The sequence below is a fragment of the Leucoraja erinacea genome, chromosome 1, assembly GCF_028641065.1.
Source record: "Leucoraja erinacea ecotype New England chromosome 1, Leri_hhj_1, whole genome shotgun sequence".
In the NCBI taxonomy this organism is placed as follows: domain Eukaryota; kingdom Metazoa; phylum Chordata; class Chondrichthyes; order Rajiformes; family Rajidae; genus Leucoraja; species Leucoraja erinaceus.
Window position 1 is genome coordinate 7,661,940 of NC_073377.1, and position 27,263 is coordinate 7,689,202.

General features: G+C 42.6%; 1 protein-coding gene across 6 annotated transcripts in view; it reads left to right on the plus strand.

The window, feature by feature from the left end:
- The window catches only part of LOC129703520 (receptor-type tyrosine-protein phosphatase alpha-like), a 240,343-nt gene extending 223,802 nt beyond the window's left edge, over positions 1-16,541 (plus strand). For all 6 annotated transcript variants that reach the window (XM_055646099.1, XM_055646254.1, XM_055646178.1 and 3 more), the window contains 5 exons: positions 125-259; positions 659-784; positions 3,813-3,964; positions 10,458-10,593; positions 14,552-16,541. In XM_055646099.1, coding sequence (XP_055502074.1) covers positions 125-259; positions 659-784; positions 3,813-3,964; positions 10,458-10,593; positions 14,552-14,626 — 624 coding nt within the window. In that variant the 3' untranslated portion in view covers positions 14,627-16,541. The remainder of the gene's footprint in view (positions 1-124; positions 260-658; positions 785-3,812; positions 3,965-10,457; positions 10,594-14,551) is intronic.
- Positions 16,542-27,263: the final 10,722 nt, after the last annotated feature.

The window sequence follows — 27,263 nt, forward strand, 5'->3', positions numbered from 1 at the left end:
CTATTGTTGGTATAAATATTGAAGATAATTTTAAGCAGTGAGATATGTCATTCAACCTGCTTTTATAATGGAATTTCTTTGAATGTTGGCAAACACTATAAAGCTACTTTATTTATGTTCCTAGGGATATCGACAGAAAGATTCATACATAGCCAGCCAGGGACCTCTTCAGCATACATTAGAAGATTTCTGGAGAATGATTTGGGAATGGAAGTCTTGTTCCATTGTAATGTTAACAGAATTGGAAGAAAGAGGCCAGGTATGTACTTACGGTTCAAAATATGTCAATTAAACAGATAATTTGACATTTTTAAATGCATTATCAATCTTGTGTTTCTTAGTCTGAAGAAAGGTCCCGACCTGAAATATCACCCGACCATTCCCTCTCAGATGCTGCGCAACCTGCTGAGTTCTTCCAGCACCTTGTGTTTTGCACAAACATCTGAATCTGCACTTCCTTGTGTCTCCATTAGGTTTCTTAATTTATGCTAACTGGTAAGCCAGTGGTAACAGAGCCATTGGTGCAATTGCCTGACCCAGATGGGGAAAACACTTGGCTTCTGTCCACAAAATTAATAACTTTAATTCATTTGGTGGGCAAAAGCCAAACTAAAAGAATCACCTTATTTTATATTCATTTAGTTTTGTATCTCTACAGGAAAAATGTGCACAGTATTGGCCATCAGAAGGATCAGTCTCCTATGGTGATACTTCTATTGAAATAAAGAAGGAAGAGGAAAGTGAAAGTTACACAGTGCGTGAACTACTGGTAACTAACACACGGGTAAGCTCCAATTTATGTTATTTTATATGAAACATAGAACAGTACAATTCTGCCATAAGTTTCCAGCAACACGCACCTTTATTAACACGCAAATTTTGCCACCCTTATCTAATCTTCCAGAGCAGCATATCTTGAAGAACCTTATCAAATAGACAATAGGTGCAGGAGCAGGCCATTTGGCCCTTCGAGCGAGCACCGCCATTCAATGTGATCATGGCTGATCATCCACAATCAGTACTCCGTTCCTGCCTTCTCCCCATATCACCTGACTCCGCTATTTTTAAGAGCCCTATCTAGCTCTCTCTTGAAAGCATCCAGAGAACCTGCCTCCACCGCCCTCTGAGGCAGAATTCCACAGACTCACCGCTCTCTGTGAGAAAAAGTGTTTCCTCGTCTCCGTTCTAAATGGCTTACTCCTTATTCTTAAACTGTGGCCCCTAGTTCTGGAATCCCCCAACATCGGGAACATGTTTCCTACCTCTAGTGTGTCCAAGCCCTTAACAATCTAATATGTTTCAATGAGATATCCTCTCATCCTTCTAAACTCCAGAGTGTACAAGCCCAGCTGCTCCATTCTCTCAGCATATGACAATCCCGCTATCCTGGGAATTAACTTTGTAAACCCACGCTGCACTCCCTCAATAGTAAGAATGTTCTTCCTCAAATTAGGGGACCAATATGGCGAGAAGGCAAGAACGGGGTACTGATTGTGGATATCAGCCCTGGTCACATTAAATGGTGGTGCTGGCTCAAAGGGCCGAATGGCCTACTCCTGCACCTGTTGTCTATTGTTTATTGTCTATTGTCTATACCGAAGAGGATGTGCTGGTGCTCTTCAAATGTATTAAAATAGATAAATCTCCAGGACCTGATCAAGTGTATCCTCGGTATAGTGGGAAGCGAGGGAAGAAATGACAGAGCCTCTGGCAGAAATATTTGTCTCATGAATAATCATAGGTGAGGTGCTTAAAGTCTTGACGGATGACTAATGCCTTGCGTCTGTTTAAGAAAGGCTCCAAGAAAAAAACTAGGAACTAGTCTGGTGAGCCTTACATTAGAAGTGAATAAGTTATTAAAGGGCATTCTGTGAGACAGGATTTATAGGTATTTGCATAAGCATGGACTAATTAGTGATAGTCTAGTGATGGCTGTGTGCACGTGAAAACATACCAGTTGATTTATATTTGACGAGATATAAAGAGCATTAATTAGTTAGTTTATTATTATTGCCATGTGTACCAAGGCTACATTGGTTTATCTGCTATCCAGTCAGAAAATACTATATATGAATGCAATCAAGCCGAGATAACATAGAAAAGAGGTGCAGGAATAGGCTATTTGGCCCTTTGAACTATCAATATGATCATGGCTGATCATCCAAATCAGTACCGGGTGCCTGCTTTTTTTCCCAGATCCCTTGATTCCGTTAGCCCTGAGAGCTAAATCTAACTCTCTTGAAAACATCCAGTGGATTGGCCTCCACTGCCTTCTGTGGCAGAGAATTCCACAGATTCACAACTCTGGGTGAAAATGTTTTTCCTCATCTCAGTCCTAAGTGGCCTACCCCTTATTCTTAAACTGTGACCCCTGGTTCTGGACTCCCCCAACATCGGGAACATTTTTCCTGCACCTAGCCTGTCCAATCCATGAAGAATTTTATATGTTTCTATAAGATCCCCTCTCGTCCTTGTAAATTCCAATGAATACAAGCCCAGTCGACCCATTCTTTTATCATATATCAGTCCCGCCATCCTGGGAATTAACCTGGTGGACCTACGCTGCACTCCCTCAATAGCAAGAATGTCCTTCCACAAATTAGGGGACCAAAACTGCACACAATACTCCAGGTGTGGTCTCACCAGGGCCCTGTACAACTGCAGTAGGACCTCCTTGCTCCTATACTCAAATCCTTTCGCTATGAAAAGGTACGACATTTTGTGGCAGATAAAGTCAGATTAAAGGTAGTTCAAAGGTCTTCAATAAGGTATATGGGAGGTCAGCATCGCACTCTAGCTGATGAGAGGACGGTTGTTGGGGACATGTTTGACTTCTAAAGTAGAGTCATGTGCTTGGGCATAGATTCTATGTGGCTGGTCCAGGACAAATTACTTATTTACAAATTAGTTCCTAGTAATCCTATTTATTACTAGGAACTTGAAGCTTTCGACTGTCTCTATTTCTGCACCATCAATGTTGACTGAGATGGGTGCAATGCTTAACTTCCAGATTGAATAGGGTGGTGTAGTACATATTGTCTAGTGGAACTTGAGCAAGGCCTTTAACAATGTACCACATGTTAAACTGGGCTGGATAGTTAGTGGTATAGATGCATAGGTCCATGGAAGTCTGACACAGGTGGACAGTGTGGTGAAAAAGGCATATGGCTTATTTTCATCGGTCAGGTTATTAAGTACAGCTGTACAACATATTAGTAATACCAAGTTTGGAGTAATAGGGTCCTGGTCACACTGCTATAGGAAGAATGGCATTAAACTGGAAATAGTACGAACAAGATTTACCAAGATGTTACCGGGTCTAGAGCGTTTAAGTTATACAAGGAGATGTTAGATTTACTGGGTCTTTTTTTCCCTGGATTGGAGGAAGCTGAATAGTGACCTCATAAAGTTATATAAAACCATGAGGGGTTTAGATAAGGTAAATAGCCACAGCATCTTCCCTGGGGAAAGTAAGTCTAAAACTAAAGAGCATTGGTTTACAATGATGGGGGATACTGAAAGAGACCTGAGGGGGCAACATTTTCACACAGAGGGTCATGCGTATATGAATTAACTTGCCAGAGGAGGTGGCAATGGCAGGTACAGTTACAACTTCTAAATAAAACTGACAGTCACATGGATAGGAAAGGTTTGCAGGGATAAAGGCCAGGCGCAGCAAGTGGGACTTATTCAATTAGGCAACTTGATTGGCATGGATGAGTTGGGCCAGCCGTTTCCATGTTGCATACCTCAATTACACTTTAAGAGTTCAAAACTATCTGTTAACATGTAGTCTATTTCTTACTCTCAAGGAAAACAAAATTCGCCAGATCAGGCAGTTTCACTTCCATGGTTGGCCTGAGGTGGGTATTCCTGCTGATGGTAAAGGAATGATCAACCTGATCGCAGCAGTGCAAAAGCAACAGCAACAGTCAGGAAATCATCCAATCACCGTGCATTGCAGGTAAGCCAAAAGCTACTGAAATGTTTGCTTTTAACATAATTTTTCATTAATTTATTATAGCCATGTTGAGATCTCTAGAATAAATCATCAGTGCTGGTTAACTCATCCCTTCCCACCCAAACCACGCGCTCCCCAGGTACGTTCCCATGCAACCGCAGAAGATGCACAACCTGTCGCTATACCTCCACCCTCGACTCTGTCCAGGGACCCCAACAGTCCTTTCAGGTTAGGCAGAGGTTCACTTGTACCTCCTCCAAACTCATCTACTGTATCCGTTGTTCAAAATGTGGATTCTTATACATCGGCGAAACCAAACGCAGACTGGGCTATCGTTTCGCGGAACACCTTCGCTCAGCCCACCTAAACCTACCTGATCTCCCGGTTGCTGGACACTTTAATTCTCCTTCCCATTCCGACACAGACCTTTCTGTCTTCGGTCTCCTCCATTGTCAGAGTGAGGCTAAAGGCAAATTGGAGGAGCAGCGTCTCATGTTTTGCTTGGGCTGCTTGGGCAGTGGTATGAATATTGATTTATGTCGCTTCAGGTAGCCCCGGCATTCCCTCTTGCTCTATCCCTCCCCCACCCACGTCACACTAGCTTCTCATTTTCACCCTACAAAAACCTTACAAAGGCCTGTTTCCTTTATCATCATTACTTTTTTTACATATCTTTCATTCATTGTTCTTTATCACCATCACATCACCATCTATATCTCTTGTTTCCCTTTTTTCTTCTCTCCAGAGATGCTGCCTGTCCTGCTGAGTTACTCCAGTTTTTTGTGTCCATCTTCGGTTTAAACCAGCACCTGCAGTTCCTTCTTACACATCAGTCCTGCAGTTGGGTTATTGCCTCATTCTATAATTTTGCTGGTTCAATTGGTCTTAACTGGTTCTTGCTATTGTGCAAAGACTGCCTTTTTAGTTTAGTTTTAGAGATACAGTGCGGAAACGGGCCTTTTGTCCACCGAGTCCGTGCTGACCAACGATCCCTGCACACTAACACAATCCTGCATATATTACATTTACATTTATAACAAGCCAATTAGCCTACTAACCAGTACATTTTTGGAGTATGGGAGGAAACCGGAACTTCCAGAAAAAACCCCATGCAGGTCACGTGGAGAATGTACTAATTCCGTACAGACAAGCACCCGTAGTTAGGGTTAAACCTGGCACTGTAAGGCAGCAACTCTGCTACAGTGCCACCATGCCACCCGTCTTCTGTGACAAATCTCGGGAGAAGCCATGATGGACTTTTTGGCGCTTTTGGCCGAACATGGTCGCTTATACTTTAGTCTTGCCTTTAAACATAGAAATTAGGTGCAGGAGTAGGCCATTCGGCCCTTCGAGCCTGCACCGCCATTCAATATGATCATGGCTGATCATCCAACTCAGTATCCCGTACCTGCCTTCTCTCCATACCCCCTGATCCCCTTAGCCACAAGGGCCACATCTAAATCCCTCTTAAATATAGCCAATGAACTGGCCTCAACTACCCTCTGTGGCAGAGAGTTCCAGAGATTCACCACTCTCTGTGTGAAAAAAGTTCTTCTCATCTCGGTTTTAAAGGATTTTATCCTTAAGCTGTGACCCCTTGTCCTGGACTTCCCTAACATCGGGAACAATCTTCCTGCATCTAGCCTGTCCAACCCCTTAAGAATTTTGTAAGTTTCTATAAGATCCCCTCTCAATCTTCTAAATTCTAGAGAGTATAAACCAAGTCTATCCAGTCTTTCTTCATAAGACAGTCCTGACATCCCAGGAATCAGTCTGGTGAACCGTCTCTGCACTCCCTCTATGGCAATAATGTCCTTCAGATTTGGAGACCAAAACTGTACACAATACTCCAGGTGTGGTCTCACCAAGACCCTGTACAACTGCAGTAGAACCTCCCTGCTCCTATACTCAAATCCTTTTGCAATGAAAGCTAACATACCATTCGCTTTCTTTACTGCCTGCTGCACCTGCATGCCTACCTTCAATGACTGGTGTACCATGACACCCAGGTCTCGCTGCATCTCCCCCTTTCCCAATCGGCCACCATTTAGATAATAGTCTGCTTTCCCGTTTTTGCCACCAAAATGGATAACCTCACATTTATCCACATTATACTGCATCTGCCAAACATTTGCCCACTCACCCAGCCTATCCAAGCCACCTTGCAGTCTCCTAGCATCCTCCTCACAGCTAACACTGCCCCCCAGCTTAGTGTCATCCGCAAACTTGGAGATATTGCCTTCAATTCCCTCATCCAGATCATTAATATATATTGTAAATAGCTGGGGTCCCAGCACTGAGCCTTGCGGTACCCCACTAGTCACTGCCTGCCATTGTGAAAAGGACCCGTTTACTCCTACTCTTTGCTTCCTGTTTGCCAGCCAGTTCTCTATCCACATCAATACTGAACCCCCAATGCCTTGTGCTTTAGGTTTGTATACTAATCTCTTATGTGGGACCTTGTCGAAAGCCTTCTGGAAGTCCAGATACACCACATCCACTGGTTCTCCCCTATCCACGCTACTAGTTACATCCTCGAAAAGTTCTATAAGATTCGTCAGACATGATTTACCTTTCGTAAATCCATGCTGACTTTGTCCAATGATTTCACCACTTTCCAAATGTGCTGCTATCCCATCTTTAATAACGGACTCTAGCAGTTTCCCCACTACCGATGTTAGACTAACTGGTCTGTAATTCCCCATTTTCTCTCTCTCTCCCTTCTTAAAAAGTGGGGTTACGTTTGCTACCCGCCAATCTTCAGGAACTACTCCAGAATCTAAAGAGTTTTGAAAGATTATTACTAATGCATCCACTATTTCTGGAGCTACTTCCTTAAGTACTCTGGGATGCAGCCTATCTGGCCCTGGGGATTTATCGGCCTTTAATCCATTCAAATTACCCAACACCACTTCCCGGCTAACCTGGATTTCACTCAATTCCTCCAACTCCTTTGACCCGCGGTCCCCTGCTATTTCCGGCAAATTATTTATGTCTTCCTTAGTGAAGACGGAACCAAAGTAGTTATTCAATTGGTCCGCCATATCCTTGTTCCCGATCATATCCTTGTTCCCCATGATCAACTCACCTGTTTCTGACTGCAAGGGACCTACATTTGTTTTAACTAATCTCTTTCTTTTCACATATCTTTAACATATTCTACGCACAGTTAATCCATTAAATAAAAAGCACATTGTTTAGGACGTAATAGGAGTGATAAATCCAAGTGACGAGGATTTTAACAAATTATCTTTTGACAAATTATGATTTGGATGATATTACCAAAGATTTTGGTGTTAGGTTTGTTGATTACACATAAAGAGGTTGGAACATAGTTGAGACGTATACAGTGGGACCACTGGGAGCATTTTGGCAGCAACGGATTTTAAATCTAAACTAGACCAACTGGGTCCTGTCACACGGGAGATGTTGTCCCCAAACGCAACCCGTTCCCCCAACGCAATATTCCACCACTCACCCATTCCCCCAATGCAACCCGATTCGCAACGCATTATTGCACCACTCACCCATAGCCCTCAACTGCTCTGGGGCGGCTCATTTCACCTTATCCCCCAACATCCCTTCTTTTCATCCTCCCTCTTTTTAAACTTTAAAAACAAATGCAAGGACTTGCTGCCAGGACTTAAAAGAAAATTCTAATTCCACTTCCCCCTGCCTCTCCCAGCACTCCCTCCCCCTCCTGTTCAGCCTCCCTCTGCCAGGACTCAGTGTTCTGTGATTGCAACATTGTTGCAAATGAGATCCCATTGTGACATCATAGCTGTAACTGCCAGCAACTGCCACTGCAGTGTTCAAGTCATTCTTTCTCAAATTGGATTTTGTAAACTTAAAAATGTGATAATTTGTACAATAGAACATAAATCTAAACAAAACTTGTTGAAAACACACCACATAACAATTGTGAGTAAGGTGGTGCAAAAATTGTAACGCTATTGTGTACCGTTTTGGCATAATTTCAGGATCTCACTCACTCACAGACATCCAAACAAACAAGATGAGAATTTTAGTAATATACTAGACTAAGTGGGACCCGTTGGGTCCTAGTCACACGGGATGCCTGGTCCCCCCCAACGCAACCCATTCCCCAAGGCAATATTCCGCCACTCACCTGTTTCCCCAACGCAACCCGTTCCCCCAAAGCAATGTTCCACCACTCACCCATTGTGATGTCATTGTGGCAGTTGGCAGCCAGCTTGAGAGTCCATTGTGATTGGTGCAATGTGAGAGGCATTGTGACATCACTGAGAAGGCTGGAAGCTGTCTGTGAGAAGGCAGCTTTGGCTGTTTTAAAATTTTCAATGATTAATAACCAGAAATATTGGTGGAAATGCGACGGAAAGATGTTTATCGCCACCATGGGGAAAAATGTGAGTAGGATGTTTGGAAGAAGATGGGAATTAACCAGATTTTCTCACTCACTCACTCACTCACTCACTCCCCCACTCTCTTACACACACACACACACACATAAGATAAAGACTTTTAGTTATATAGAGAAGAGACATCTAGATGGTAAGGGACTGCAAAGAATCATAGAGCCATACAGCATGGAAACATGCCGATCAACATGCCCCATCTACATTAGTCTCATCAGTCTGCATTTGGCCTCTATCCTTCTAAACCTATTGTATCCATGTACCTGTCACTGGTCATCTTATAAAATGGCATGACAGGCCTGAGGAGCTGACTGAGCTACTCCTGCTGAAAAATAGTATACTCATGGATGAACAAAGGGAGATGCTTGTGGCCATGCTTGTTTTGTGGGCCGTAAATCAAGTGCAACCTGCAACTGTTCCACGTGCCAAATAATCAGGTGCATTTCAAATGAAATAAAGGCAAAAGAGAGTTGAGCATAAAAATACGTGACATGTGATTCAAGATTCAAGATTCAATTTATTTGTCATTTGGACCCCTTGAGGTCCAAACGAAATGACGTTTCTGCAGCCATACATTACAAACAAATAGACCCAAGACACAACATAATTTACATAAACATCCATCACATCGCTGTGATGGAAGGCCAAAAAAACTTTAAAACTTATCTCTCCACTGCACTCCCCCCCCCCGATGTCAGAGTCAAAGTCAAAGCCCCCCGGCTGGCAATGGCGATTGTCCCGCGGCCATTAAAGCCACGCCGGGTGATGCAAGGTCGCACACCGGGTTCTTGATGTTAGAGCCCCCGGCGTGTGCTCGCACGTCCCGCGACCATTGCTAAGCCGCGCGGGGCGGTGCTGTAAGGCCCCGCTCCAGGAGCTCTTCAACCCTGCAACTCGGGCGGGAGAAGTCGCCATTGCGGGAGCCCTGAAAAGCGGTCTCCCTCCAGGGACCCGCGGGCTCCCGGTGCCGCCGTCCGCCAGACCCGCAGTTGCAGCCTCCGAATCTCTGGAGGTCGGGCCGCAGCAGCGCTCCACCACCGCTCCACCCGCTCTGGACTCGGCCAGCTCCGCGACGGTGAGGTGAGTAGTTGGCACCAGAGCCCCCGGTCTTCCTGTTGGAGGCCGCTCCCCGTTGCAGCCCCAACGACAACGGAGACCCGACAAAGAAAAGGTCGGGTCTCCCGTGCAGGGAGAGATTTAAAAGTTACCCCCCTCCCTCCCACCCTACCCCCACCCCCCCACACACACCCCAACCCAAAAATAACAAAAAAAACTACATAAAAACATAGACAAAAAATAATAAAAACGCAGACGGGCTGCAGAGGCCGCTGCTCACGAGAGTCGCGCCGCCTACCGTCTGAATAGTCCTGGAGAACATGGTTAGGTGACGTTTCGGGTCGGGATCCTTCTTCGGACTCTGAAGTCAGAGAGTTCTTGAGTCTGATGAAGGGTCCCAACCCAAAACGTCACCTAACCATGTTCTCCAGGACTCAGTCTGACATGTTGAGTTACCACTGCATTTTGTTTCTTTCCCTGGTAAACTGGCATCTGCAATTCCTTGTTTCTTCATCACGAATAAGAGAATAGTTTAAGATCAGATTAAGTCATACGTCAATCATTTCTAATAAGCTGTATGTACAACAATAAGCAATTTGCAGTGAGTTGCATGCTTGTGGAGATGGACAAAGGGAAGTGGTTAAAGATATTGACAGGACAAGTGGTGTAGCGGTAGATTTGCTGCTTTAGAGCGCCAGATCGGATTTGATCCCGACCAAGCTGTCTGTACGGAGTTTGTACATTCTCCCCGTGACCTACGTGGGTTTTCTATGGGTGCCCTGGTTTCCTCCCACACTCCAAAGACGTACAGGTTTGTAGGTTAATTGGCTTAGGTAAAATTGTAAATTGTCCCTAGTTTGTGTAGGATAGTATTACTGTGCGGGGATGTCTGATCGGCATGGACTTGGTGGGGGAAGGGCCTGTTTCCACGCTTTATCTCTAAATTAAAAAAAACTAAAATAAATTAAATGGCTTTAGCATGCACCTTCCATTATAAATCAGTATTTTGCCAAAGTTACAATGCAAACTTCATATTCTCACAGTGCTGGAGCTGGAAGAACAGGAACTTTCTGCGCCTTGAGTACTGTTTTGGAAAGAGTGAAGGCTGAAGGTATCCTGGATGTATTTCAGACAGTAAAGAGTCTACGGTTACAGAGACCACACATGGTGCAGACACTGGTAAGTGCTGTGAACTTAACAACAGTGGTGGTTTGATACACAAGGACAGAAATTGTGGCCAAATTAACTTTAATTGGGCTCAGAAACATTTGAAAATGGTGTAAAAGACTCCAAACTTAATTTTCTTAATGATATGTGAACTTTGGTACTTATTAGCATTTCCCCCTTTTCCCGATAAACAAGATGCAGGCTTGACGTCTACGTTAAATGACGTGGCAAATATTTTTGTGGATTTTAATACCTTTATTATAGTGGTCTAGTATTTTGACCTGCAAATCAAGGCATATGGGTAAATTCCCATTATATGCTTGAATGTTGTGTTGCTCCTTTTGTTAACTCTTAGCTATTAAATTACAATAACTGGATATTAATATTACCGTAACTAAGTTACAATTAATTACATTTTTTTAATAGAGTTTGACTCCAAATCAAATGTATGATAATAATAATAATAATAAATTTTATTTATGGGCGCCTTTCAAGAGTCTCAAGGACACCTTACAAAAATTTATCAGGTAGAGGAAAAACATGTAAGGGGAATTAAATAAATAGTAGAGATATGACTAGTACACAAAGTAAAGACAAAATTCAATACAAAACACAATATGAGGCAATTAATGCACAGAAGAAAAGGGAGGGGGACGTGGGGCTAAGGATAGGCAGAGGTGAAGAGATGGGTCTTGAGGCGGGACTGGAAGATGGTGAGGGATACGGAATTGCGGATCAGTTGGGGGAGGGAGTTCCAGAGCCTGGGAGCTGCGCTGGAGAAGGCTCTGTCCCCAAAACTGCGGAGGTTGGACTTGTGGATGGAGAGGAGACCAGCTGATGTGGATCTGAGGGACCGTGAGGGTTGGTAGGGGGAGGGGGAGTGAGATATGGGGGGGCCAGATGGTGGAGGGCTTTGTAGGCGAGGATCAGGATTTTGTAGTTGATCCGGTGGGAGATGGGAAGCCAGTGAAGTTGTTTGAGGACTGGAGTGATGTGATGCCAGGATTTGGTGTGGGTGATGAGTCGGGCGGCTGCGTTCTGGACCAGTTGGAGTCGGTTGATGTAGGTGGAGCTGATGCCAAGGAGAAGTGAGTTGCAGTAGTCCAGTCAGGAGGAGATGAAGGCATGGATGAGTCTGTCAGCAGCGGGAGGTGTGAGAGAGGGTCTGAGTTTGGCGATGTTGCGGAGATGAAAGAAGGAGGTTTTAATGACATGGCGGATGTGAGGCTCAAGGGAGAGGGTGGAATCAAAGATCACGCCAAGGTTGCGGGATTTGGAAGATGGGGAGACAGTGGTGCCGTCGATGGTGAGAGTGGGGTTATTGATTTTGCTGAGTGTGGCTTTGGAGCCTATGAGGAGGAATTCTGTCTTATCGCTGTTGAGTTTGAGGAAATTATGTTGCATCCACGTTTTTATAGCTGACAAACAGGAATTGATATGGGAGAGGGGGGGTTGTGGGGAGATTTGGTGCCGAGGTAGATCTGGGTGTCATCAGCGTAACTGGAAGTCCAGGTTGAAGTGGCGGAGTATCTGACCAAGGGGGAGGATGTAGATGATGAAGAGGAGGGGGCCGAGTACGGAACCTTGGGGAACGCCTTGAGTGACTGTGGCTGTAGCAGAGGTGTGGTTGTGGAAAGAGATGAAGTGGGATCTGTTGGAAAGGTAGGAACGGAGCCAGCTGAGTGCAGAGCCTTCAATGCCGAGGTCTTTGAGTCTGGTGAGCAGGATGTTGTTTGAGTGAGTGGAGCTGCCATTTTCTCTCCTGTGGCAAAGCCTAGCAAATAATGGTTGAGTTTTTCTTGGACTTAATTGCATCTTCTTTGATCGTCCCTGTGGGATGATAATATCTTGAGTTGCATACTTGTGGACAAGTACCCAGGGCTGAGTGAGATCAATCCCCAAATGTCCTGGGAAACAAAGGTTGCTGGGGACCTGATGAAGATTTTTGCATCTTCTTTAACCAGAGGCAAGTATTAGAAGACTGGATGAGGGCTAATGATGTTCATTTATTTATGAAGGGAACATGGTAACTACAAGCCAATTCGTTTTATGATGGTGGTAGAGAAAATTCCAAGGGACAGAATTTATGTGCATTTGGAAAGGCAAGGACTGATGAGGGATAGTCAACATGGGGGAAATTCCTGCCTCACTACCTTGACAGATTTGTTTTTGTGGAGGTAACAAAGTTATTGATGAAGGCAGGTGGTAGATGGGGCATTTAACCATATAACCATATAACAATTACAGCACGGAAACAGGCCATCTCGACCCTTCTAGTCCGTGCCGAACACATAATCTCCCCTAGTCCCATATACCTGCGCTCAGACCGTAACCCTCCATTCCCTTCCCATCCATATAACTATCCAATTTATTTTTAAATGATAAAAACGAACCTGCCTCCACCACCTTCACTGGAAGCTCATTCCACACAGCTACCACTCTCTGAGTAAATAAGTTCCCCCTCATGTTACCCCTAAACTTCAGTCCCTTAATTCTCAAGTCATGTCCCCTTGTTTGAATCTTCCCTACTCTCAGTGGGAAAAGCTTTTCCACGTCAACTGTGTACCCCAGACATTTGACACAGTAGGCATTTGTAAGACATTTGACACAGTAGTCTGATTTAGTAGGTTAAGACACAAGGGATCCATGGCATGCTAGCTAATTGGATCCAATATTAGCTTGGTTATTGGAGGCAGAGGGTGGAAGGATGTTTCTGATTGGAAGCCTGTGATTTGTGGAGTTCTGCAGGGATCAATGCTGAAACCATTGCTGTTTATGAAGTATATTAATGATTTGAAAATGAATGTGGGTGCTCTGATAGTGAGTTTGTGGATAACATGAAAGTTGGTGGTGTTGTGGATAGTTGTTCAAGTCTGCAGCAGGATATTGGTCACTTAGAAAGTTGGGTGGAGCGTTGGAAGATGGAATATAATCCTGACAAATCTAAGTATTTTCTCTCGTATGATAGAGGCGGAGGAGTGACCCGATAAGAGTATGTTTGATTATGAGAGACATAGATGCAGATTGCAAAAAAATGTGTACCGTGTTATTGGTATCAACAAGTCGGGATAGGTTTAATGTGAGAGGAAGGAGTTTTGAAAGGGATCTGAGGGATAAGTTGTGTTTACATAGACTGGTTGATATCTGAAAATTGCTGCCAGACAAAGTGTTGGAATCAGAGCCTTTAAGCACCATTTATACAAACACCCTGAATAGGCAGGGCACAGAAGGTTACAGTCCTGCAGGCAAATGGGATTCATATATACAAGCTAACATATGTGTGAATGTAGTGGGACAAAGGACAGTTTCTGCCATACCACTCTGAATCTGATCAGTATTCAATAGACATCTGCACACTTTTATATCAGATAATGTCAAACGTATCAAGTAAACATATCATTTCACCGCACTTTCGGGTGCATGTGACTAATAAAATTGACTTCGATTTTGACTTTGACTTTGAAGGAAAAAATAAATACTACCAATCTTTCAGACTAAGTCAAGACATTTCTTTGGGACCAACCAACTTGTATTTTTCCTCCGTTTCAAAAAATGTTCTACAGAACAGTGTCTTTGTTGTGATTGAAAGATTATTAGACATCTGGTATACTGATGTTTCTGTCTGATATATTGAACCAGCCATTTGGGATTTTGCACAACACAAGTCTGTGCTGTTCACGTTTGCAGACTTTGTTTCCCTGATTGGTCTACACCTCATTGGAAGAGTGCTAATCTTCAACTTGTCACTTCACAACAGCAACACCTTTAGTGAAATGTGATCAAACGTATCTTCACTATTGTGTAATGTAATTAATAAATGTTGGAGGTTGTCATATCATCAATCTTAATTTTAGTATTCTTTTACTTGAGATTTATAATTACAAATATACTTTAAAAACTAGTTGAATGTTTTGGTTGATAATATGTCTAAAATATTACAAATGTTGATCATTGTTATTTCCTTCTACAGGAACAGTATGAATTCTGCTACAAGGTTGTGCAAGAGTACATTGATGCATTTTCAGATTATGCCAACTTCAAGTGAAAAATGGCCTTCGTAATTTTTGTAATATTCTATTTGTTAATATACCAAAACCAGTGTACATATCTTATTGGTTTTAGAGGTTGGTACAATAAGGCTTTCATATTAGCTTGAGATTTTTTTAATGTAGCAAACAGCATATTAGTCTCATTTAAGCAATTTTATTGAGTAACGTGGCCTGATGTTTGGATTAATGTTGATTAAATTTATTTAGTAGCTGCTTCAAAGGGTATTCATTGAATTCAAAGGTGGTGGACTGGATTTTTTTTAAAGTCGCCATTACAAAATCGGTGGTGTTGATCAGTTGCTGCCCTTGAATCCAATTTGCTGTTGCCAGTGCTTTCTGTTATCTCAGCTATAAGTAATCAAGTTTGGAATAGCCTTCTGTCATTAACTGATCAGTGCCATTTAGATGTAATGCCATTCACTTGGAACATTCTCCTTCTCAGGCATTTAACAACTTAGTAATTGTACACTTTATAACTGTACACTTTATATTTTCAATCTCATACCATTTTATTTATCTGATTTGAGGTAGAAACAGTACTTTATTGAGTTGTGTAGATAGCCAAAGCGTGTTCACAAACGCTTAATGCGCTACTATATAGTAAAAATGCTGACCTGTAAAGGGAATACAATAAGAAAATACTGCTTTTAAAAAAAGCTTTTTTTTGGTGTGGAGCCTACACTGGCTGAACTGAAAAGTACTGGATATCCTACCTGTATTATTTTTCCACATATCCCAAAATCTGTGTAATGTCCAGGTTTAGTTATAAGTAACCATGGTCTTGTACAATGAACACATCTCTCAACTGTTTTTGCATTAAAAATACATGGGACTTGTTATAAAGTTCTGTACGAATTTTTAAAAAATGTATGGGCTTTGAGAAATAAATTTGGAAATAAATTCTTGATAGGACAATATAAAAGAATATTCTTTAGCCAAAGCCACTGTGTACTGTACATATGAGCTGTAACTTGAAGCGTATTGGATTATTTGTTATATATGTTTTTTAAATCTACTTGTTTGAGCTTCTGTCTTAAGAAGTGAAAAGTAACTGAAATACTCTGTTGGATGTTTCAAACATGTGAAAGATTTGTCTGGGATTTACCATCATCCTTGAGTCACTGCTGCCCCATTTCCTAGTTTTATTTTCCCAGTTAACATTCACCTTTGTGCATAAAGGTGATCTGAATTCTAGTAAGTTGCACAAGAGGGCGGTGGGATAGAGAGGAAGAAGAGTTCAGTGATTCACATTATCATTTGTGTCTAATCTGGACCAAAAATAATCAGATTATGGTTTTAAAAAAATCTCGATTTAGTTTTAAAATTAATAATTGTTTTAAAAAGAATAGTTGATAAATGTCTTTAGTTAGTTATTCGCTCCTAACAATTATATTTTTTCTTAAACTGTACAAATAACTGCAATTTCTTAACCTGTATTTATTTTTTTATGATGAGGAGAAAATTTGGTGGAATTTTTTTTTAATTTTATCTTTTAGTAGTTTAGGAGCACTTGTTAGATAATCCAAGATTGGGTCATTGATTGGATAAAATAACTTGCAATATGACCTGTATACCATACAGTGCACAGTCCCATTAAGTTATTGAGATTTTGGTCATATCACATTTGGGAAACATGACACGGCTGTTTATCAAGTTCACTAATAGTGCATTCAGTAGATAGACTATGACAATTTATTATATGTTAAATGGATTTAATGTCAGCTGCCTATTGTCAGTAATTCTGATATCACTGATTGCACTACTGGAAATAGGTATTGTCTGAATCCCTGACTCTTGAAACTTCGGTATTTTGGGACAATGACAAAGCTAAAACTATAATCAGAATAAATGTGCTCATTACCAAAAAAGTTCATTTGTTTCTCTTTGTTATGAATAAATTAATAGACACATTTTAATTACAAGTTTGAAGATTTTTTGACATTTCACTGCACAGGGCTGCAACATGAGTAACCTGTTGTCGTAGTTCATATCTTGATAAGTACTTGAGTAGCTAAATATGAAGCATTTATTTCACATTGCCAACAATGACTATGTAAACAAAGTATCAAAATATAAATTGAAAGTGATTATTGCTGACCTGTCATACCACCAAGTTTATTTTATAAACTAACCAATGTTTCACAGAAAGCGTTCTGTGAACATCCAGGACAGATGCCGAATGAATGAATAAGTTTATTGGCCAAGTATTCACATACAAGGAATTTGCCTTGGTACTGCGCCCACAAGTGACAACATGACATACAGTGACAATTAGGAATGACACATAAAACATTAATCATTAATAATAAAACATTATCGATTAAACATGTGAATCAAATAAAATACCAGAGCAAAAGGGGGCTACAGATTTTTGGTTATTGAGTAGAGCTACTACTCGTGGGAAAAAAAGCTATTTTTATGTCTGGTTGTGGCGGCTTTGACAGTCCGGAGTCACCTTCCAGAGGGAAGTGATTCAAAGAGTTTGTGGCCAGGGTGAGAGGGGCCAGAGATGATCTTACCCGCTCACTTCCTGGCCCTTGCAGTGTACAGTTCGTCAATGGAGGGAAGGTTGCAGCCAATAACCTTCTCAGCTGATCAGACGATTCGCTGCAGCCTCGGATATCGTGCTTGATGCCTGAGCCAAACCAGACCATGATGGAGAAGGCGAGGACAGACTCTACGATGGCCATATAGAATTGGACCATCATTTCCTGTGGCAGATTGTGTTTCCTCAGCTGTGCCTTTTTGACTGTGGAGTTGATGGTGGCCCCCCATTTAAAGTCCTTGGAGATGATGGCTCCTAGGAACTTAAAAGACTCCACAGATGTGACTGTGGTGTTGTTGAAAGGTGAGTGGAGTGGGGTGAGGGGCTCTCCTAAAGTTTACAATCAATTCCACTGTCTTAAGATCATTGAGCTCCAGGTTGTTGCGATGACACCAGGACACCAGCCGCGTCACTTCCTGTCTATGGGCAGATTCCTCCCCATCTGCGAGATGAGAAAAACATTTTTCACACAGAGAGTGGTGAATCTGGAATTCTCTGCCACAGGAGGTAGTTGAGGCCAGTTCATTGGCTATCTTTAAGAGGGAGTTAGATGTGGCCCTTGTGGCTAAAGGTATCAGGGGGTATGGAGAGAAGGTACAGGATACTGAATTGGATGATCAGCCATGATCATATTGAATGGCGGTGCAGGCTCGAAGGGCCGAATGGCCTACTCCTGCACCCATTTTCTATGTTTCTATCCTGGATCTGTCCAATCAGGGTTGTGTTGTCTGCAAACTTGAGAAGCTTGACAGAGGAGTCAGTGGAGGTGCAGTCATTGGTGTAGAGGAGAGGGGAGAGTACGCAGCCTTGCGGTGCTCCTATGCTGAAAGTCTGCTGATCCGAGTTGTGCTTTCCCAGCCTCACATGCTGCTTCTTGCTGTCAGGAAGCTGGTGATCCACTGACAGAGGGGTTCAGGCACAGTCAACTTGGAAAGTTTGGAGTGTAGTAGCTCTGGCACAATGATGTTGAATGCAGAGTTAAAATCAGCAAACAAAATCCAGGCATAGGTCCCCTGGCGGTCTAGTGCTGGAGGATGAAGTGCAGGCCTAGGTTGACTGCGTCATCCACAGATCTATTGGCCCGATATGCAAACTGCAGAGGGTCCAGCAGGGGGGTTGATATTTTTCAGCTTGGCCAGCACAAGCCTTTCAAGGATCTTCATGACTACAGAGGTCAGTGCGACAGGTCTGTAGTCATTAAGACTAGTAATCCTTGCCTTTTTGGGTACAGGGACACTCGCGGAGACTTTGAAGCAGGCAGAGACTACAGGTTTGCAGGTGCCAGTTGTTCGACACAGAGCTTGAGAGTAGAGGGGGAAACATTGTGTGGTCTTGGAAATTTCTGGCTTTTCTGTCTTCTGAACAGCCTCTCCACCTCCACTATTTTTATAGTTGATTTCCATGATATTGCTGTGTCCCAAACATTATGGTGCCCTGAAATGGGGGGATTATATATAAACACTGCTGTAATTTCTACATAGTGAAACCAAAATGTATAAAAATGGCCTTTATTATAATCTGACAAAGTGCATTTTAACCACATGTGATTTTTTATAATACAAATATCACATTGTGGAATACAGAGGCAAATAAATAAATGAATGGTCTTCGTCCCAAACATCACGGAGGGCACTTTCTATCTTCCTCTTGCATTTATTTCACAGTGCAACACCCATACTTGGATTACACTCCATCTGCGATTTCTCCACCCATTTCTATAGTTGATCTATATCACACTGTACACTTTGACAGCCTCATTGCCTGCACTCCATCAATCAAAGGTGTTGGCTGCAAACTTACAAAGTAATCCATCTACATTTACGTCGAATTTACACACCAGCAGCCAGAACACTGCCCTTCCACCAAAACACTCTTCTATGACTATAGGCCCCGACCTCGGGTGATCACAGAGGAAGAGGACTGAACTTTCTGATGCCTTTCCCCACTGGAAAAATGTGATTCTGTTGTGGGGGGACGTTCATGTTGAATTCTATAATGTGTTGTGTCATTTTTCTTTTTTTAATTTTTCTATGGATGCACGGAAACTTAATTATTTCTTCTATGTAAAGCACTTTGGTTTCAATGCGAGTTGATTTTAAACATTATAAACTTTATTACGGACTCGAGGTCCAGACAAGGGGCAACATTACATTTAAAAAAAATGCATTGCATATAAAAAATATATAAAGTACATATAAAATCTTAGTATATTACTTATAAAATAGAATTGTCAACAAAATAGAGAGAGTCAACAAAATAGAGAGAGTACAGAGGAGATTTACTAGAATGTTGCCTGGGTTTCAGCAACTAAGTTACAGAGAAAGGTTGAACAAGTTAGGGCTTTATTCTTTGGAGCGCAGAAGGTTAAGGGGGGACGATAGAAGTTTTTAAAATGATGAGAGGGATAGACAGAGTTGACGTGGAAAAGCTTTTCCCACTGAGAGTAGGGAAGATTCAAACAAGGGGACATGACTTGAAAATTAAGGGACAGAAGTTTAGGGGTAACATGAGGGGGAACTTCTTTACTCAGAGAGTGGTGGCTGTGTGGAATGAGCTTCCAGTGAAGGTGGTGGAGGCAGGTTCGTTTTTATCATTTAAAAATAAATTGGATAGTTATATGGATGGGAAGGGAATGGAGGGTTATGGTCTGAGCGCAGGTATATGGGACTAGGGTAGATTATGTGTTCGGCACGGATTAGAAGGGTCGAGATGGCCTGTTTCCGTGCTGTAATTGTTATATGTTATATGTTAAAAGCATCATAAATTATATATTTTTAAAAACACAATACATAAGTTAAAAATACAGATTGAATGAATGATCAATGTCCTACAACGAGACAACGATACCAGTGTCTCCACAACTTGGATTTGTAGCGTGTAGTGCTAAACCCTTATGTTTGACAAGGCTACAATAATTACATTTTTAGAGTCATTTATCCTGCAAATGAATTTATGCATATGATTTCATAGGATAGCTTCTAAAGTACTGACTCCTGCAACCACAAACATATTACTGGCACTACACCATCTAGGTTTCCTTAACAGTGTTCTCATGGCATCGTTATAACCATATAAAACCATATAACAATTACAGCACGGAAACAGGCCATCTCGGCCCTACAAGTCCGTGCCGAACAATATTTTTTTCCCTTAGTCCCACCTGCCTGCACTCATACCATAACCCTCCATTCTCTTCTCATCCATATGCCTATCCAATTTATTTTTAAATGATACCAACGAACATGCCGCCACCACTTCCATTGGAAGCTCATTCCACACCGCTACCACTCTCTGAGTAAAGAAGTTACCCTTAAACCTCTGTCCCTTAGGTGGTTATATGCCACCTTTAGTCTCTGCAAACTTGTCTTTCCATAGTTTGACCATAGGTGCGCAGTGTAGAGTGGTGTGCAGTATGCTCTAAATAGCGACATCTTCACCACATCTGCACACACACCAAATTTACGCAAGAGAATATTTGCCCGTACATACAGCATGTGTCGTTGCCTATAAATATCCTCATCTGTCATTGGTTCTGTAATAATATGCCCTAGATATTTTACCTTATTACAGACACTAAGATTATTGTCAAGACAATTTAAAATTTTAGACATTTAACCCGTTGGTTCTACAGATCACAATAACACTCTTACTAGCATTATATTTAATGTCATGTTCCACACCATACACAGAACATATAGTAAGGAGCTGCTGGAGACCAACGCTAGATGGACTAAAGACCACAAGATCATCTGCATACATAATATGGTTCACTAAAATATTACCAATCATGCATCCAGTGTTACAGGCATTCAATTGTTTAAACAGATCATCAATATATAGATTAAAAAGGACTGGGGACAAAATTCTCACTTGTCTAACATCATTGCTAACCCCTAATGGGGCTGAGCCCTATTGCCCCATTTTATTTGCATAGTTTGGTGGGCATACCAGTAGGCCAGAATTCTAACAATGTATTCAGGCACTCCTCTTTGACTCAATTTACCAAACAGCTTTCTGATTACCACGGTCAAAGGCTTTGGAAGCATCAATAAAGCACATAAGGATCGAAGAGTTTTTGGCTCTATATTTGTTTACAATCTCCTTTAGGGCATATATGCATAAGTTAGTGCCATGTTTAGCTTTAAAGCCAAACTGGTTATCTGTGGAGTTAACAAACTCATTTATTCTATCCAGCAGGACTCTTTCTAAAACTTTTGACAATATGCTGGCTAAAGCTATGGGCCTGTAATTATTTAGGCTGCCTACTTTACCAGCTTTGTCCTTAATGACCGGCACTAACAGGACAGACAACATTGAGTCTGGTAACAAGCCATGAATCATAAAGCCAATAAAACAAATAGCAAGGAGAGGAGCTATCCTCATACTCGCATACTTAAGATGTTCAGCAGAAATATGATCCAAGCCACTTGCTTTGTTGTTGGACAGCTTGTTCATGGCATGATACACCTCATGTGACATAATCGCCATCGAGTCATTACTCTCAATATTGTCCACCCTATACAAGTCACCTTGGACACAGATGAATAAAGTGCTATAATGTTGTCGCCATAACTCTACGATATTAGCTGTTCCGGAGTGGATGGTAGAGATGTTTTGCAACTGTTAAGAGCTCTCACTTCCTTCCAAAAATCTGTAGCATTGTTACTTAGCAGCTTCTTAGCCATGGAATCAGCCCTCATAGCTTGCTCATTTTTACAGATGAAGCGAACAGCATACTTATACCTTGCATTAGTGAGCTTCTTGTGCTCAAACACAGGCCCCTGGCTGGGTCTACCTGCCATAACCCATGATTTGGTGGCTTCACGGGCTTCAGCATGTTACTCAGCTACATACGTATTCCTGCCAGGCCTGATGTTATGTGCCTTATTTTTATTCTTGCAGTAAGGCTTACACCCTACATATAAAGAGCTTACTATATCATTATACATGGAGCAGATATCTCTCCTGTGCTTCATATCTACAATTAACATTACTACATATTATTGCATCTTTAGGTAGATGAATATTGCTTAAGGATTTATCTGTATGGGCATAATAGGCCAGGATGTCTTCCTTTGTAAGCGTGACCAGTCCAGTTTTTCTGCATTAAAGCTATTTCTATCTCTGGATACCACAGGTATGTGTTCAACATTTATTGTCATAGCAACAGGTATATGATCAGTCATTGCTGCCCCGTACAGAATGCTCATACACCCCAATGAGGCATGTGCATCAGTTGTACTAATACAGTGGTCCAGCCATGATGTGGTGTGCCAGGCCTCACTAATAAAAGTATAACTATCTGTAGGTAAAAGCACTTTACTTGACAATATTAATTTATTATCGTGACAGAACTGAGCCATATGATTGGTAAATTAACGAGTTCCTATCTGAGATATCTGCATTCATATCCCAAATGACATATACACTACAATAATTATTGTTTTGAATGAAAGAATAGATGAAAGCAGGTCTATTTAAATATTCATCCTCATTCTGATGGCATTCGTAGGGTGTATATACATTCAGGATAACAAATTCCTTGTCGTTGTGACCTACCTCTGACTATTCCCATGCCAAGGTCAGTTGTAGACGCCCCAGCCCCATGAAAGTTGTCATTAAGATAATTGAGTTTGTCCAAGTCTTGCTTTGCTAAGAAAGTCTCTTACATATATAGTACGTCACAGTTCTCCAGGAGGTTGTCAACAACTGAGTTTACTTACTTACTATGACAACTCTAAAGGCAACTCTAAATCTATACAGCCATGTCACTATGAATGCCGTGCATCTTAATTCTTTTTCGCACAGAGAGTTGTGAGTTTGTGGAATTCACTGCCTCAGAGGGTGGTGGAGGCCGGTTCGCTGGATACTTTCAAGAGAAAGCTAGATAGGGCTCTTAAAGATAGCAGTCTCAGGGGATATGGGGAGAAGGTAGGAACGGGGTACTGATTGTGAATGATCAGCCATGATCACATTGAATGGTGGTGCAGGCTCGAAGGGCCGAATGGCCTACTCCTGCACCTATTGTCTATTGACTATTAATCTTCTGGATCATCCTACCATGGGGGATTTTATCAAATTCCTTACTAAAATTTCTAACCCTCATCGATCAACTTTGTCATCTCATCAAAAACTCAATCAAGTTAGTAAGACACTACCTGCTGCATACAAAGCCATGCTGACTGTAACTAATTTGGCCTTTCCATTCAAACTGGGAATAAATCCAATCCCGAAGAATCCGCCCCAAGAGCTTCCCTACCATTGGCCTGAGGCTCACTGACCTATCATTCCCTGGATTGTATCAACCTCCCTTCTTCTAAACAGGAACAACATTGATTACTCTGCAACCTTGCCTGTGACTACAGAAGTTGTAAAGATCTGTGTTAAATCCTCTCTTGCTTCTCAAGCTAACCTGGGATAGATGCAAGAAGACCAGGAAACGGAGAGGAGTTGCAGGCAGTTGGCAGCTGATGCTGGCCATGGGGCCGGTAAGAAGAACCGTGGGTTTTACCTTCTGTAGTTAGGGTCTGCTGCGGGAGGATCTTGAGGTCCTTTGTAGCACGGAGGTTGAAAATGGCTCAGCAGGAGAAGGACAATGGTTTCGAGACGACTGGATGGAGGCACCAAATGGCAATAAAACCTGACAACTATTACATATATGTGTAAGAAAGAACTGCAGATGCTGGTTTAAATTGCTTGAGTAACTCAGCAGGACAGGCAGCATCTCTGGAGAGAAGGAATGGGTGAAATTTCGGGGCAAGACCCTTCAGATTGATGTCAGGGGAGTCGGTGGGACAGATAGAATGTAGTTGGAGACAGTAAGACTGATGGGAGAACTGGGAAGGGGAATGGGATGGAGAGAGGGCAAGCAAGGGCTATTTGAAGTTAGAGAATTCAATGTTCATACCGCTGGGGTGTAAGCTACCCAAGCGAAATATGAGGTGCTGTTCCTCCAATCTGCGCTGGGCCTCACTCTGACAATGGAGGAGGCCCAGGACTGGAAGGTCAGATTGGGAATGGGAGGGGGAGTTAAAGTGCTGAACAACCGGGAAATAGAAACATAGAAAATAGGTACAGGAGTAGGGCATTCGGTCCATTCGGCCATTCAATATGATCATGGTTGATCATCCAAAATCAGTACCTTGTTCTGGCCTTTTCCCCATATCCCTTGATTCCCTTAGCCCTATGAGCAAAATCTACGTATTCTCTCTTGAAAACATCCAGTGAATTGACCTGCACTGCCTTCTGTGGCAGAGAATTCCACAGATTCATAAATTGTTGGGAAAATGTTTTTCCTCATCGAAATGGCCTACCCCTTATTTTTAAACTGAGACCCCTAGTGAATATATGAATAAGTTTATTGGCCAAGTATTCACATGCAAGGAATTTGCCTTGGTGCTCCGCCCGCAAGTGACAACGAAATACAGTGACAGTTACGAATGACACATAAAACACTAAACATTAATAATAAAACATTATTGATTAAACATGTCAATTAAATAAAATACCAGAGAAAAAGGAAGCTAGAGATATTTGGTTATTGAGTAGAGCTACTATTCGTGGAAAAAAAGCTGTTTTTATGTCTGGCTGTGGCAGCATTGACAGTCCGGAGTCACCTTCTGGACTCCCCCAACATTGGGAACATTTTTCCTGCATCTACCCTGTCCAATTTTATGTTCCTATAAGATATCCTCTCATCCTTCTAAATTCCAGCGAATCCAAGCCAAGTCGACCCATTCTTTCATCATGTCAGCCCCGCCATCTGGGGAATTAATTACGCTGCACACCCTCAATAGAAGTAATGTGGCCAAGGGGATCAGGGGGTATGGAGAGAAGGCAGGTACAGGATACTGAGTTGGATGATCAGCCATGATCATATTGAATGGCGGTGCAGGCTCGAAGGGCCGAATGGCCTACTTTCTATGTTTCTAATGCACCTAATTTCTATGTTTCTATGTCTATGTAATGTCCTTCCTCAAATTAGGAGACCAAAATTGCACACAATACTCCAGGTGCAGTCTCATCAGGGCCCCACAGTGGAACCTTCTTGCTCCTAAATCAAATCCTCTCACAATGAAGACCAACATGCCATTATCTTTCTTCACTGCCTACTGTACCTGCATGCTTTCTTTCAGTGACTGATGTACAAGCACACCCAGATCTCGTTGCACCTCCCTTTCTCCTAATCTGATACCATTCATATGATAATATGCCTTCCTGTTCTTGCCTCCAAAGTGGATAATCTCACAGTTATCCACATTATACTGCATCTGCCATGATTCTGCCCACTTACCCAACCTATCCAAGTCGCCCTGCAGCCACACAGCATCCTCCTCGCTGCTAACATGGCCCCCCTAGCTTTGTGTCATCCGCAAACTTAGAGATATTACATTTAATTTCCTTGTCTAAATCGTTAATATATATTGTAAACAACTAGGGTCCCAGCATCAAGCCTTGCGAAATCCCAAGATCAGGTAGGTTAAGGTGGACTGAGCGGAGGTATTCAGCGAAACGATCGCCAAGCTTGCGCTTGCTCGGCCGATGTACAGGAATTGACACCTGGAACAGCAGATACAGTAGACGAGTTTGGAAGACGTGCAAGTGAACCTCTGCCTCACCTGAAAAGACTGTTGGGGTCCTTGGATGGAGTCCAAACATATAAGATTATTAAGGGTTTGGACACACTAGAGGCAGGAAACATGTCCCCGATGTTGGGGGAGTCCAGAACCAGGGGCCACAGTTTAAGAATAAGGGGTAAGCCATTTAGAACGGAGATGAGGAAATATTTTTTCACACAGAGAGTTGGGAGTCTGTGGAATTCTCTGCCTCAGAGGGCAGTGGAGGCTGGTTCTCTGGATGCTTTCAAGAGAGAGTTAGATAGAGCTCTTAAAGATCGCTGAGTCAAGGGATATGGGGAGAAAGCAGGAACGGGGTACTGATTGTGGATGATCAGGCATTAAATGGCGGTGCTGGCTCGAAGGACCGAATGGCCTACTCCTGCACCTATTGTCTATTGATTCAAGGGGGGAGGTAAAGGGACAGGTGTTGCATCTCCTGCGGTTGCAGGGGAAAGTACCTGGGGAGGGGGTGGTTTGGGTTTGAAGGGATGGTTTGACCAGGGAGTGGTGGAGGGAACGGTCCCTGCGGAAAGCAGAAATGGGTGGAGATGGGAAGATGTGGCCAGTAGTGTGATCCCATTGTAGGTGGCGAAAACGTTGGAGGATTATACGTTGTATGCGACGGCTGATGGGATGGAAGGTGAGGACAAGGGGGACTGTCCTTGTTACGAATGGAGGGAGGGGGAGTTAGAGTGGAGCTGCGGGATATCGAGGAGACCCTAGTGAGAGCCTCATCTATCATGGAAGAGGGCAACACAAAATGCTGGAGCACAAAATGCTCGGCCGAACGCACTATGGGAACTTCACTCACCCCCCTGCAGGAACTATACAACAGGAGGTGCAACTCCAGGGCAAACAAAATCATGAGAGACCTCTTCCACCCCTGCAACGGACTGTTCCAGCCGCTACGGTCAGGCAAACGCCTCCGCTGCCATGCAGTGAGAACGGAGAGGTTGAGAAGGAGTTTCTTCCCAGAGGCAATTCGGACTGTAAACGCCTATCTCACCAGGGACTAACAATACAGAACGTTTTTCCTTCTATTATTTATTATGTAAAATAATATGTGTGTTAAGGAGGTGGGGTAGTGTTGCTGGTTAGAGAGGAGATTAACGCAATGGAAAGGAAGGACATTAGTTTGGAGGATGTGGAATCGGTATGGGTAGAGCTGCGAAACAATAAGGGGCAGAAAACGCTGGTGGGTGTTGTGTACAGGCCACCTAACAGTAGTAGTGAAGTTGGAGATGGTATCAAACAGGAAATTAGAAATGCTTGCGACAAAGGCAAAACAGTTATAATGGGTGACTTCAATCTACATATAGATTGGGTGAATCAAACTGGCAGGGGTGCTGAGGAAGAGGATTTCTTGGAATGTATGCGGGATAGTTATCTAAATCAACATGTAGAGGAACCAATGAGAGAACTGGCTATTTTAGACTGGGTATTGAGTAATGAGGAAGGGTTAGTTAGTAG